The sequence below is a fragment of the Lepidochelys kempii genome, chromosome 11, assembly GCF_965140265.1.
Source record: "Lepidochelys kempii isolate rLepKem1 chromosome 11, rLepKem1.hap2, whole genome shotgun sequence".
Lineage (NCBI taxonomy): Eukaryota > Metazoa > Chordata > Testudines > Cheloniidae > Lepidochelys > Lepidochelys kempii.
Window position 1 is genome coordinate 62,658,619 of NC_133266.1, and position 14,873 is coordinate 62,673,491.

Sequence of the window (14,873 nt, forward strand, 5' to 3'; positions counted from 1 at the left end):
GTACAACCCTGACTACTATATAGATGCCCTCTCTTATGGTCACATGGCTCATTAAGTAGTATGGACAAAGCCAAAAGTAATAAATGTGTGATCCAAAATTGGGTTGGTTAGAAAAAAAGATACGGACAGTTCTCCCAGTCTGCAGACACAATACACATTATAACTAGTTTAGATACATCAGTATGGACTTCATTTTGTCTACATAAATGTGCTTGTGGCTTGTTTTAGCTTTCATTAATATTAATTTGTACCCATTTGTCTGTATGAGAACAGCTTTCTCCTCGGAATATACAGCACAATGTGTGGGGTTTCAAACCCTACCATTTTTAAAAAATCACTTTTTTCCTAAGTCTAGTAAATATTGCAATGGAGCAAGGGGGACGTTGTTTTCTGGGTCTTTCTAAACACTAAGTTCTATGGAAACAATAGCCTTTTCTCTAAACTTTGGCCAAAGAGGTTTGGATCTGAATTTATTCTAAATGAAATGATCCGGATCCTCAGCTGATGTAAATCCATGTAACTCCATTGAAGTTAATGGAGCTATGTCAATTTACACTAGTTGAAGAGCTTTCTCAATTCTGGCAAACTTATTCACTTCGAATAACATGTATGTGAGTAGTCCCATTGAAGCCAGTGAGGGATATAAACTTGGCTCTCCCACTGCTACTAGATACCTAGGCCAGCTGCAGAATTATTTTTAAAAATTACCATCACACTGTCATTTCTCACAATGTATATTTAAATCCAACAGGCATCTCGTGGTATATTTGAAGAGATGAAATATCTGGAGCTCATGATTGTCAATGACCATAAAATGGTAAGGATATAGATCCAGTGGCAATCTTCCTTGTGATCTGATTCAGAGGCTGGTCCATACCTGTCTGTCTAAGTTTCTATATCTGAGTACCTCACTCTTTGGCACAGATTTTTGGGTGTGGAGAGAGGATCTATACCCCTTCTTGGTAGCAAGATAAGGTAGCTTTGTGCAATGTGGAAAATAAATTACATCCTTTTAAGGGGTGTAGAAATGTACTTCTCCCGCAGAGCAAGACAGGAATAGGGTGACGTGCTTCTGAGGAGTGTCTCTGAGGTGCTGTACCCCTGGGGATACCTACTGCTAAGCTGAAAGACACTGTGTGGCCCATAGTAGTTAATAATAATACATAGCATTTTAGACAGCACTTTGAATACTTAAAGTACTTTACAAACATTACCAAATTAATATATATTATGTATATTAGTGTTTTAATATGTATTATTAGTATTGTATATACGTGTGTGTGTGTGTAGATAGATAAGATCTATGTTAACATATATTTAACTATGTTAATTGGCAGTACTGTTAGAATTTAAAAATTAAATTCCATCTTTTAAGGATTAAAGAAACAGGCTGAGACCAGTAGGACACAATTTAGAGTAAAAAGCTTTGATATATGGGCAGTAAGATATGCATGTGAAGCTATCTCTCTTTTTTTTCTTCTTCCTGGTAAATCCATGCATATAAATAGGCAGGGTAGTGAAATAAACAATAAATCTTGCCATTGGATTAAGCAAGATATGTTACATTTACAAAGAATTCTGCTCTGATTTCTTCTTTTCCTTTAGGAGATATTAAAGAAACTAGATCAGCTGACATTTGCTATTTAAATGTTACTGCTTTCATTAATTGTGCCAAGTAAGATAGGGTTATCAAAATGTCAGCACCCTGCCTGTTCAGCAGATTAAATCAGAAAGGCGGTGCCTGGGGAGTAGGATAGAAGTACTAGGTCTCTCAACAGATGTTGTGGTGTGCCTGGGGAAATTCCCCAATTCTCAGGTTACCTATGGGTTGAATAGGCCATGCCCCCTGACTACCACATGGGGCCACAAAACCTGCCCATCTACTCCCTACACCGGCACATTATGTAGTGGAATTCCTGTAGCCTCAAGACTATGGAGTTTTCCCCTTAACTTTGGCCCTGCTGCATGTTGTTCAGTAGGGGGGCTTGATTTGCGCCTCAGCGTTCTGTAAAATTTAGATGTTTAGAAGGGAACAAGCCTGCAGACTTTTTTTACAAGAATGTATTGAAAATTTCTGTTGACCTCATTTGCAAGCTCAAATTATTTATCCCGTTTATTTTTTTAGTGTTACATGTCTACAGTATATGTGCCTGTAGGTACATATCTTTTCAAGCACTTAGGTTTCAGAAAAAATGAGCAGCAAGTACCTGTTTAAGTGTTATTTTTTAAAAAGCATTGGATAATAACTCAGTAATTTTTTCAATAATACAAGACCGGGCTATCGAAGTGCCGCCTGTTCGTAGCAAGAGCCTAACCGAAATATCTGAGTGCCAAAACCATGTGCTTAGGCCTATAACATGGACTAAGGGTACGAGTATGCTGCCAATCTCTCTCTCGCTCTCTCCCTTGTCTCTCTCTCTCTCTCTTTGTCCCGTCTCCCCATTTAACACAAACAGTAGAATGTCCGAATTGTCTCCTACCAGATGTTTCTTAATTCTTTAGATGCACTACAAACTCTTGTTCTTTGACTAGAAAAATATATTTAAGACCATGAAGACGTGCAATACAGCTAAAGGGAAAATTTCACACTCTGATACACCCTGCAGAATTTTTTGTTTGTAGAGTAGATTGTAGAAGTAGCTCTAAAAGAAGCATTTGTGAATGTAAAATATTTACCCTTTAAATTTTAAAGGTTAGAATATGTAACCCGTACATTGGTGAACACTTAATCCATGTGAGTAATTTCCTTGATGCCAATTCATAGATTCTTTACTATATTCTTAGATTTTTAAGGCCAGAAGAAACTGTTGCAATCATCTTGTCTGACAACCTGAATAATAAGAACGTAAGAATGGCTATACTGGGTCAGACCACATGTCCATCTAGCACATTATCCCATTTCCGACAGTGGCCAGTGCTAGATGCTTCAGAGGGAATGAACAGAACAGGGCAGTTATCAAGTGATCCATCCCTTGTCATCCAGTCCAGCTTCTGGCATTCAGAGGTTTAGGGACACCCAGAGCATAGGGTAGTAACCGTGACCATCTTGGCTAATAGGCATTGATGGACCTATCCTCCATGAGATTATCTAATTCTTTTTTTAATCCATTTATACTTTTGGCCTTTTACTTTCCTTTCAACAAGTTCACAGGTTTATTGTGTATTTGTTTTAAACCTGCTGCCTCTTAATTTCATTAGGTGACCCCTGGCCTTGGTGCACAGCACATCACTGGCACCAGCCTTAGCCCTGCACTGCTCCTTTTCGCCGGTGCCAAAGAAGCGGCAGAAGATGCGGAGTCCTTCTGTACTGAAGGACAGAGGGGCCACGGGCAAAGGACCTCTATCAGACCATGCGCCCGCATTGGGGCTTTCCGGGGTGCCGCTGAGGTTGGACCTCCCAGCCCGGCTCAGGACCTGCCCCCCACTCCAGGCAGTGACAGGGGCTCCCAGCCTATCATGGGGCCTTCAGTGCCCAAACCTGTCTCAACAGCTAAAGAGCAAAGCCAACCGGTGCTGCATGTGCCACACCAGGTGACCAAAGCGGCTCCACCCCTGGCACCGAAGGTGCAGCATAGCCTGGCAGAACTCTCCCAGTTGCCAAACCACAGACACAGGCCCCTATCGCCATGACCTCGGACCACTGCACCGTGCCCCAGCTCTCCGAGATCTCCACCTGCTAGGCGTGGGACTCCAGATTTGAGGCACCGTTCCCCGTACCAACGGTACCGGCAATCCTCCAGCTAAAGTTCACCACGGTGCCAGTCACCCTCTCCCAGGCAGTCTCCCAGGCGTCGGTCGCTGTCCTGGAGGGGTGGTTCAGGATCTCGGCATCAGTCTCGTTCGCCCCAGTACTGTTCCTTGGGCAGGCAGTGCAACTCACCATCATCCCGCCGCTCGCTCGCCAGGGTCAGCAAACAGACCCAGGCCTCAACAGCCCCGCCATGGTCACCAGAGACTTCAGCCCATCGCTGAGAAGGGGTAGCTCCCCACCAATGAGGGAGACTGAGGCAGCACCAGCCACGATACCGATGCAGCAGGGACAGTGGGCCCCCCAGTGGTCATACTGGAACCCATGGGGGTGCCGATGATGCCGGTCCAATACTCCCAGTCCTCCTTGGCCACATCGGGCAAGCCCGCCGTAGCACTGCCGGCACCACAGTTGGGACGCGGTACCAAGGCGGAGGCCAAGGCAGCGCACTGCATCCCGGCACCGAGGGAACCTTCCCCCACAAAAGAAGGGGACGACGCCCTCCCTCGGGTGGTAAAATCTTCGTCATCATCCCTGGACGAGGCAGTCGCCAGGACACCGCACCCTAGCAGTCCCCCAGACGATTTTAAGGCACACCAGGCCCTTCTTAAATGGGAGGCAGAGAACCTTGGCCTGCAAATTGAGGAGGTCGCTGAGGAGGCTGATGACCTCTTCAACGTCATCTTGGCCACCACCCCAGCACAGGTTTCATTGCCCATCCACCCTGCGGTCCTCAAGATAGCCAAATCATTGAGGCAATCTCCCTCCTGTATTCTGCTGACTTCCAAGAAGGCGGAAAAGAAACATTATGTCCCTGCAGAGGGCTTTGAGTATCTATACACTCATCCCCCAGTGGCATCACTGGTTGTGTCCGCAGTGAACAAGAGGGACAGGCAGGGACAGGTTAGTGGGACACCGAAAAATAAAGACGCTAAGAGGCTGGACTTGTTTGGCCGAAAGGCTCATTCAACGGCCAGCTTGCAGTTCCAAGTGTCTAATCACTAGGCCTTGCTGGGACGTTATACCTTCAACCTGTGGGATTCCTTCAGGAAGTTCACGGAGGCCCTTCCGCAGGACCATGCCCAAGAGTTCACTGTGTTAGTGAGCAAAGGCACAGCAGTGGCCAGGGGAGTCCTCCAGATGGCCTGGGATGTGACGGACTTGGCGGCAACAGTGATCGAGTCAGCAGTGGCCATGAAACACAGCTCGTGGTTGCAGGCCTCTGGGCTGTCCCCACAGATGCAGGCCACAATCCAGGACCTCCCCATTGAGGGTACAGGGCTCTTTTCTGAGCTAACTGACTCGAGGCTCCATTGGCTTAAGGACTCCTGAGCCACCCTCCACTTCTTGGGCCTGCATACCCCTCAGCATCCAGGAAGCCATTCTGTCCTCCTTTGCCACAGTCTAGGTCCTGGGGGGCTTCCAGGTCAGGCTCCTACAGGAGGAAGGAGAAGGACAGGGGGCCTAAGAGACAGTATCCATCACCTTCCCATCCAGTGGCACAGCCCGACCCTCCCAAAAATTAGGGAGGCCAGAAGCAGCTGTTTTGAGGGTACGCCCAGGGATGGCGGCCCAGCCAATGTACTGGATCCATCCCCTTCCTTCTTCAAATGCCTCCACCCTTTCCGGTTGGCTTGGTCCCACATCACATCGGACCGCTAGGTACTCGGTACCATTTCTTCAGGTTACATCCTGCAATTTATAGCCGACCATCCCTCGCATCTCCCTGCCCCATTCCTCTTCAGGGATCCTTCTCATGAGCAACTCCTCGTTCAGGAGGTCGAAAACCTCCTGAGTCTTGCGGTAGTGGAAGAGGTTTCTTGGAACATGGAAGGCAGATGATTCTACTCCTGCTACTTCCTAATTCCGAAGGCAAAAGGGGGCCTCAGACCTATCCTGGACCTGCGTCGCCTCAACACGTCTCTCAAGAAGTTGAAGTAGTTTTTCGAGGAGTGTCCCAGTGAGTGCTCCACCTTAGGTGTCTTGATGCCCTACGCTTGTAATCAGAGATTTGTAGTAGCAGTGCCCAGGTTGGCCATGCATGTGTGGCAGCTGTCTTGTGTTGCTCTGGGCAGTTACTTAGCATGCACAGCCAACCGTCCCTCATTTCCTTCTCTGCCGCCTTTGGCTTGAGTCAGAGCAACAGCAGCGCCCCCGTCTATTTCGTAAATTGCTTATATTACTACTTTTATTTATCCCCTTTGTCGGTTTTCTTCCGTTTCCATCCTTATTTACCCACTTAAAAAAACCCAACCAAATATTTATTTATTTCATTTATTTGTTTCATTAGCTTCCCCTTGCCCCTGGTGGGTCTCCACAATGATGACTGAACTATGACCGTTTTCTGTAGACCTGAACCTCCACAGGCATGCCTGGTTCTCTCGGCTTTAAACGTTGCCAGACCTGCAGGCTATCAGTTCCTGTATCGGATGGTCACACTCAGTGCATCCGCTGTCTCGGGGAAACCCATGTACCACAGAAGTGTCCACACTGCAAGAAATTATCTGCCAGGACACTGAAAGCCACAGACCTCCAACTAAAATGATTAATGATGGAGAAATCCCTCAGGCCAGCCTCCAACCCAGAGTCCAGGACTCCTCCTAGCCAACAGTTTCCAGCAACAGCGTCAGACAAGGGGTCCACCCAAACTGTGTCTAAGGATCCTGCACCTAAGAAGATGACCAAACATCGGTCACAGTCATCACCATGGAGAGATCCCCATAAAAAGAAGTGGTCTCCTGGCAAAAAATGTGCTCCGGTACCGATGGCACCGACAACCTCAGTCCAAGAGGCACCAGGAATGTCCTGTACCGAGACGTTCTGAGGAGCCAAGACACCGACGTGGCCAGGCTCTCACTCAGGTGCATGAGCTAAAGCTAAGCTCCCTAGCTCAGCACTGAGAGTGCCGAAGAAAGCCTCAGCACCGGCTAGTGTAACGGCGCCACCTGCTGCATATACACAGCCTAACAAGACCTCAGCACCGTCAGAGCATACTACGCTGTCATCCACGGCACTAAGCTTCCCGGTTCTGCAACCCTTTGCCAGGTCCTCCTGTCTGGTGATCTCCATGCTGGGAACCCCTCTGTTCGGCACCGATGGCACCCCAGTCAGGTAAGGACTGAGCCAAATAGGCACTCCTATTGGATTTGCACCCCCTCTATCCAGTGATGAGGACGAAGAGGATGACTCGAGCCTTTTCACCCCTCGTCATCCCTCTCCAAAACCAGGACTGTCTCACCAACAACTAACTATACAAGGGAAAAGCTGGGAAGCACACCATGGATGCCACTGCCCGTTGTTATGCCACCCAATCGGCCATACTGGGACCCGTGGGCAATCTGCAGAACTCAGAATCTTAACCCCCCCCCCCCCAACCTACCAGCGTCATGGGCCACCCAGTCCCCTTCACCCATGAACCCACCACCATCAGAGGCACCGGAGGAAGAGGGAGAGGAGCAGGAAAAGGCTCCTGAAGGCAATACACTGCCACCCACCCATATTTCATCCTTGTCCCCGGACAAAATAATTACACCACCGCCTCCCACCACAGGAGATGACTTCAAGTCCTTCCAGGGCTTATTCAAAAGTGTTGCAGAATTGCCGTAGACCCAGCACAAACTTACTGACATCTTGCAGGCATCCCCATCAGCAAAGACAGCTCTACCCATCAATGCTGTATAATGGATCCTGCAAAGATAATATGTCAGACACCTGTTACTGTCCCACTCTCCTGTAGACACTCTGACAGAAAATATTATACACCAGTGAAAGAGCTGCGTTCTTATTTACTCACCTGGCTCCAAATTCACTGGTCGTAGAGGCAGTAAACCAAAAAAGAAAACAGCACCAGTCAAAAACCACTCCTTATGACAACGACTGGAAAAGGCTTGAGCTCTTTGGACGTGAAGCCTGTTCCTTGGCCTCACTGCAGTTTCGCATAGCAAACTACTCCGCTCCGTTAGTGAAATACACTTACAACTTGTTTAATAAAATGACATCCTTTATTGAACATGTAACCCTTCTGCCAGGCCACGTTGATAGCAGCAAGGGCTGGGTTCAGTACACAGGGGTTCCCTCTCATCAAAGCAAATGCAAAACTGGCTCGAGCCCCCACCCAGTGACCTGGGAAAATCTTACACACCCCCTGGCGCCTCAAAGAGGCAATACTTCCCCTCTCGCAAGCACAGAGTCTCGGTGTAGTAGAGAATCTTTAATAACATGCGGTAAACAACATCAGCATTAAATTGGGGAAACAGCTCACGAAAGCTCAAGCTCAAATAAATTGGTTAGTCTCTAAGGTGCCACAAGTACTCCTTTTCTTTTTACCGCAACTAGTGTGCATTAACCAAACCATGAACAAAGACCCACCCCAGAAAATTGGGCCACATCCTTTCCCTCGGGTTCTTGAGTCCCAGAACCCAAAAGTCTCTTGAGTCCAGCAATCCACAAATCACCCAAAGTCCAAAAAGTCCAGCCCCAGAGTTCAAAAGTTCATCTGCAGAGTGTTACTCCCCAGTCTGGCTAAAATGTGCCTGTGTGTGGGGGAAAGAGGTAAGGGGCACTTTACATGTCCTGAAGCTGACTGCCCCACAGGGCTCTGCTCTGCTACGCTGTCTCACAAACAGCTCCGCTCCACCACGACCGGCTCCACTCTGCACAGCTCGCCGTCTCACGAACAGCTCCGCGCACGTCGCCGTCTCACGAACACTCCGCCAGCCTATCCACGAACAGCACCGCTGCACTCTAGATCTTCCGGCTCTCCACTACTTGACACAGTGCTCAGTGATTTCAGCTCATAGTAGTGGGAGCCTTAGTGCTGGTGCACCATAAGGCCAAAGTGAATGCAGCACAGTACCTGTAGCAAGACCCTTAATAGACCCAAAATTAGCTCTGATATTCCACAGTGGAGAGAGACAGAGGTGCAATTGGTGCTTCAGGCCCTCACAAAGGGGCCCATACCACCAGGTACTAATACCTGTCTCAAGTCTCTCTCCATTCACAGAGTTTTGGAACCCATGTCCCTTGCCTAGCGAGTGCTACTCAGTTGATGGTGAGTCCCTCCATCATAACAAAAGGCCAAGTACAGTTCCAAGCACAGTTCCCATAATCAGGGTAATAACAATTTATTCTTCCCGCCCCAATAACAGAGACACTGGGGATCCCACAACAGCCAAAGTGACCATTTGGGCAGTTATGGCCTCATTCTAGGCGGGGTGGGTGTGCCTATGCAAATGAGATCAGCCCCTGAAGTTCTTTTCCACAACTTGCCACACCTCACCACCAGATGTCAGGGTGGAGCCCATCCTAACTCTGCTTATAAACAAATGCCAGAGGAAGCAAAGAAACAATACAAAGCCAATGTTGCAGAGGGCTCCTTAATTGCCAGAACAGCCCTGCAGGCCTCCCTCGATTCCACTGACAGGACAGCTTGTTCTATCGCCACATCCATGGTCATGCTTCAAGCATCCTGGCTCCACCTCTCTGAATTCCCTAGGGAAGTACAAGTCACAGTTGAGGACCTGCCCTTTGAGGGCCAAAAACTATTTGTTAAGGGCACTGATGCATCTCTTCATACCTTAAAGGACTCGCAAACAGTCTTGAAGACAGGTTGGTGCTCAATCATAACCTCTCTGCATCGATGTACTACACCTATGGCAGTGGTGCATATCCCATAAGATAGACATTTCTGCAGCTTACCTGCCAGGACTTCAGAATCCCATGACAGACCAGCTGAGCAGACACTTCTGACAAACCTATGAGTGGGAGATGGACTACCCAACCCTCGTGACCATATTCAACCGGTGGGGATTCCCTACTATAGATTTATTCTCAACGGCTCACGATACAAAATGCCCTCAGTATTGCTCCTTAGTGGGGCTTGGTCACCACTCCCTGGGCGATGCCCTCTTTACAAAATGGGAGGCACCACTAATGTACGGTTTCCCCTGATTCCTCTATTGAGCAGGGTGCTACACAAAATCGGACAAAGCCAGGCTCATGCTTATTGCACCCACATGGTCCAGGCAAATATGGTTCCCATACCTGAGACAGTTGGTGGTGAAAGCCCCTCGAACCCTTCCGCTACTTCCTAACCTCCTGACACAGGACGTCAGCCACGTCAGTCACCCCAACCTAGCGGTTCTCTGCCTCAAGGCCTGGTTACTCCATGGCTAAAGGGTCTGGATCAGGATTACTTTGAGGAGGTTAAAGACATTCTCTTGAATAGTTACAAACCGAGCACATGCAAAACATACGCTCATAAGTGTTTATGTTTCTGCTCTTGGGGTGAGGCTCACCATATGTCTCCTCATTTTGCCCCTCTATCCAGAGTCCTGGACTACATACTAGGCCTTAAAAAGGTAGGCCTCTCAAATAGCTCCATAAAAGTACACTTAGCAGCGATCACCTCACTACGTGATAAGGTAGATGGAACCACAGTCTTCGCTCATCCAACAACTAAACTATTTTTAAAGGGCTTGACCCACATCTACCCTCCCCTAAAACACCCTACTCCTATATGGGACCTTAATCTTGAGATACACACCTTCATGGGGAAACCATTCGAACCCCTTGCGACTTGCTTATTTGCTGCATCTATCGATGAAGGTCTCCTTCCTTATCGCGATCACTTCAGCAAGAAGAGTAAGGGAGCTAGGGCCCCTAATGGCACACTGGCCGCATTCTACATTCCATAAAGACAAAGTGATCCTAAGAGCACACCCTAAATTTATACCTAAAGTAGCCCCCTCATTTCATTTAAAGTAATCCATTTACTTACCTATGTTTTTTCCGAAACTGCACACTGATGCCAGGGAGGCATCTCTTCACACTGTCGACATCTGTAGAGTTCTGGGCTTCTACCTAGAAAAAACAAAGACATTTAGAAAATTGTCACATCTCTTTCTATCAGTCACAGAGCGATGGAAGGGTGAGGCCATCTCTAAACAAAGACTATCTACGTGGATTTCTGGCTATATCCATCTGTGCTATCATCAGAGCAACATCCCAGCTCCAGTTGGGGTTCGTACACACTCCACCAGAGCTCTATCGACGTCAGTACATTTCTCAATAATGTACCCATCGTAGACATTTGCAGGCGGCTACCAGGGCCTCGGCCCATGCGTTTACCAAACATTATGCCCTGGAACAACATTCCTCTGCCAACACTCAGTTCGGACTCTCAGTGCTATCCACATCAACGAAGATACTCTGAAGCCCCGTCTTCCATTGAGGGGTACTACTTCATAGTCACCTAAAATGGAGCACCCACAGGGACACTTCTCGAAGAAGAAGAGAAAGTTACTCACCTCGTGCAGTAACTGAGGTTCTTCGAGATGGTTGTCCACTACCCTCCCTCCTCCCCTCTACTTCGGAGTTTCACACTGACTCTCTGGGGTAGAGAAGGAACTGAGGGAAGGCTGGCTGTGCAAGCTAAGTAGCTGCCTACCGCGGCCAACCGGGGCACTGCTACTACAAATCTCTGATTACAAGCGCAAGGTGCCAAGACACCTAAAGTGGAGTACCCACAGGGACAACCATCTCGAAGAACCTTTGTTACTGCACAAGGTGAGTAACCTTCTCTTTTGCATGGTCTCCCTGGCCTCCATCATTCCCTTCCTGGATCTGGGTGACTGGTATGCCGCCCTCGATTTAAAGGATGCATATTTCCATTTTCCTGGAGCACCAGCACTTCCTCCACTTCGTGTTCGGCCAGTGCTATTTCCAGTTCACGGCAATGCCCTTTGGTCTCTCTGAGTGTGTTCACAAAGTGTATAGCACCAGTGGCTGCTTACCTGCAACGTTGGGGAGTCCAAATCTACCCATACCTCGATGATTGGTTGATAAGGAGCCGGTCCTCAGATCAGATGTGGAGGCATCTCAGTCTGGTCTGTTGCACCTGTTGAGACCTGGGACGACTAATAAACGAGAAAAAGTTAACCCTGACTCCAGTGCAATGCATAGAAATTATCGGGGTGGTACTTGACTCCCCTCGAGCCAGAGTCATTGCTCCTTGAGAATCGATTCCAAGCCCTGGTGGACCTCATCTCATCTCTGCTTGCCCAAATGCTCAACACCGCCCGCACGTGTCTGAGACTGTTAGGTCACATGGCGGCATGCACGTACGTGGTTCGGCATGCGCTATTCCACCTCAGACCCCTACAGGTGTGGCTGGTGTCAGTCTGTGTCCCCAACTGGCACAGCATGGACGGGGTGCTCAGGATTCCAGACAGAGTACTATCATCTCTCGCCTAGTGGCAAGATCCCTCATTGGTCCTGGAAGGAGTCCCCTTCGTGGTCCCAGTCTCATTGGTGACTCTTGTATCTGACACTTCAAACCTGGGATAGGGAGCCCACCTGGGCAATCTCAGTACGCAGTGTTGTTGGTCCAATCACGATCGGTCCCTGCACATCAATGTCCAGGAACTCAGGGAGGTTCACCTAACCTGCCAGGCCTTTCTGCCTTACATACGAGGCATGGTGGTTCAGATCCTGACAGACAACATGGCCACAGTCTTCTATATCAACAGGCAACATGGAGCCAGGTCATCTGCCCTCTGCCAAGAAGTCCTCCAGCTCTGGGACTTCTGTCTGCAGCACGATGTCAATCTCGTAGCCGCTCGCCTCCCGGGGCCAAGAATGTTTGGGCAGACCGCCTCAGCAGGACACTCTCATCTCGCGAATGGTCCCTGCACCCGGAGGTGGTCAGTTCTATCTTCCACAAGTGGGGTGGACCTATTTACGTCCAGGCAGAACAGTAAATGCCAAGTTTTCTGCTCATTTCAGGGCATGGACAGAGGATCCCTGTCGGATGCCTTCCTGCTCTCATGGTTGGGGGTTCTGATGTATGCCTTCCCTCAGGTGCTATTGCTGCCCAGGGTCCTCATGAAGACAGGGCAAAGATCATCCTCATAGCGCTGGAATGGCCGTGCTAACACTGGTTCAGCAATGTTGCCTCTTGGTGGCAACCCCGTTTCAGCTGCTGCTTGGGATGTACTTGTTGTCCCAGAACCACGGCATTCTTCTGCACCTGAACCTAGCGGTGCTGCATCTGACGGATTGGCTGCTTAAATGTGCAGGTACACCAGTGTTCGGCTGAGGTTCAGTGAGTCTTGTTGGGAAGTAGGAAGCTCTCCATCAGAGCGATCTACATGGTCAAGTGGAAGCGGTTCACCTGCTGGATTGTGGATAAAGGTGTCCGCCCCGAATGAACTTTGTTGCAGCTCATTCTGGACTGCCTCCTCCATCTCAAGATCCCGGGCTTGTCCCTTTCATCAATCAAGGTCCATTTTGCAGTCATCTCAGCCTTCCACCCGCCGTTCGATGGCAGGTCAGTTTTCGCTTAGGATATCACAGCCAGATTCCTTAAGGACCTTGAGAGCCTCTACCCATAAGTTAGGGATCCCGTGCCTCCATGGGACTTGAATCTGGTGCTGTCGTAGCTCATGGGTCCCCCCTTCGAGCCTCTGGCTTCTTGCTCCCTCCTTCTCCTTTCCTGGAAGGTTACATTCCTGGTAGCAGTGATGTCAGCCTGCTGGGTATCTGAGATTTGTGTGCTCACCTCAGAACCAGCGTTCCCTCTAATTTTTCCCACCCATGTGTGGAATGAATTTTGTTATGTGCACCAATAGGGAGGTGAGGTGTGACACATCACCTCTATACTGGTGTACCTAATAAAATTCATGTGGTGGGGGTGAGGTTGAGGGGTTCAGAGTGTGGGAGGGGGCTTAGGGCTGGGGCAGAGGATTGAGGTGCAGGGGGGTCAGGATCCAGATCAAAGAGGTGGTTAGGGACTATTTAGAAAAGCTGGACGTGCACAAGTCCATGGGGCCGGACGAATTGCATCCGAGAGTGCAAAAGGAATTGGAGGCTGTGATTGCAGAGCCATTGGCCATTATCTTTGAAAACTCATAGCGATCGGGGGAAGTCCCGGATGACTGGAAAAAGGCTAATGTAATGCCAATCTTTAAAAAAGGGAAGAAGGAGGATCCTGGGAACTACAGGCCAGTCAGCCTCACCTCAGTCCCCGGAAAAATCATGGAGCAGGTCCTCAAAGAATCAATCCTGAAGCACTTACATGAGAGGAAAGTGATCAGGAACAGTCAGCATGGATTCACCAAGGGAAGGTCATGCAGAACTAATCTAATCGCCTTCTATGATGAGATTACTGGTTCTGTGGATGAAGGTAAAGCAGTGGATGTATTGTTTCTTGACTTTAGCAAAGCTTTTGACACGGTCTCCCACAGTATTCTTATCAGCAAGTTAAAGAAGTATGGGCTGGGTGAATGCACTATAAGGTGGGTAGAAAGTCGGCTAGATTGTCGGGCTCAACGGGTAGTGATCAATGGCTCCATGTCTAGTTGGCAGCCGGTGTCAAGTGGAGTGCCCCAGGGGTCGGTCCTGGGGCCGGTTTTGTTCAATATCTTCATAAATGATCTGGAGGATGGTGTGGATGCACTCTCAGCAAATTTGCGGATGATACTAAACTGGGAGGAGTGGTAGATACGCTGGAGGGCAGGGATAGGATACAGAGGGACCTAGACAAATTGGAGGATTGGGCCAAAAGAAATCTGATGAGGTTCAATAAGGATAAGTGCAGGGTCCTGCACTTAGGACGGAAGAACCCAATGCACAGCTACAGACTAGGGACCGAATGGCTAGGCAGGAGTTCTGCGGAAAAGGACCTAGGGGTGACAGTGGACGAGAAGCTGGATATGAGTCAGCAGTGTGCCCTTGTTGCCAAGAAGGCCAATGGCATTTTGGGATGTATAAGTAGGGGCATAGCGAGCAGATCGAGGGACGTGATCGTTCCCCTGTATTCGACATTGGTGAGGCCTCATCTGGAGTACTGTGTCCAGTTTTGGGCCCCACGCTACAAGAAGGATGTGGATAAATTGGAGAGAGTCCAGCGAAGGGCAACAAAAATGATTAGGGGTCTGGAACACATGACTTATGAGGAGAGGCTGAGGAAACGGATTGTTTAGTCTGCAGAAGAGAAGAATGAGGGGGGATTTGATAGCTGCTTTCAACTACCTGAGAGGTGGTTCCAGAGAGGATGGTTCTGGACTATTCTCAGTGGTAGAAGAGGACAGGACAAGGAGTAATGGTCTCAAGTTGCAGTGGGGGA

General features: G+C 48.8%; 1 protein-coding gene across 30 annotated transcripts in view; it reads left to right on the forward strand.

Moving 5' to 3' along the window:
* Positions 1 to 14,873, forward strand: part of ADAM23 (ADAM metallopeptidase domain 23) — a 200,127-nt gene that overhangs the window by 82,964 nt on the left and 102,290 nt on the right. For all 30 annotated transcript variants that reach the window (XR_012154367.1, XR_012154365.1, XR_012154363.1 and 27 more), the window contains one exon: positions 752 to 817. Coding sequence is in view for 24 of the 30 variants with exons in the window: in XM_073306563.1 (XP_073162664.1) it covers positions 752 to 817 (66 nt within the window). In the remaining 6 variants the exon portion in view is untranslated. The remainder of the gene's footprint in view (positions 1 to 751; positions 818 to 14,873) is intronic.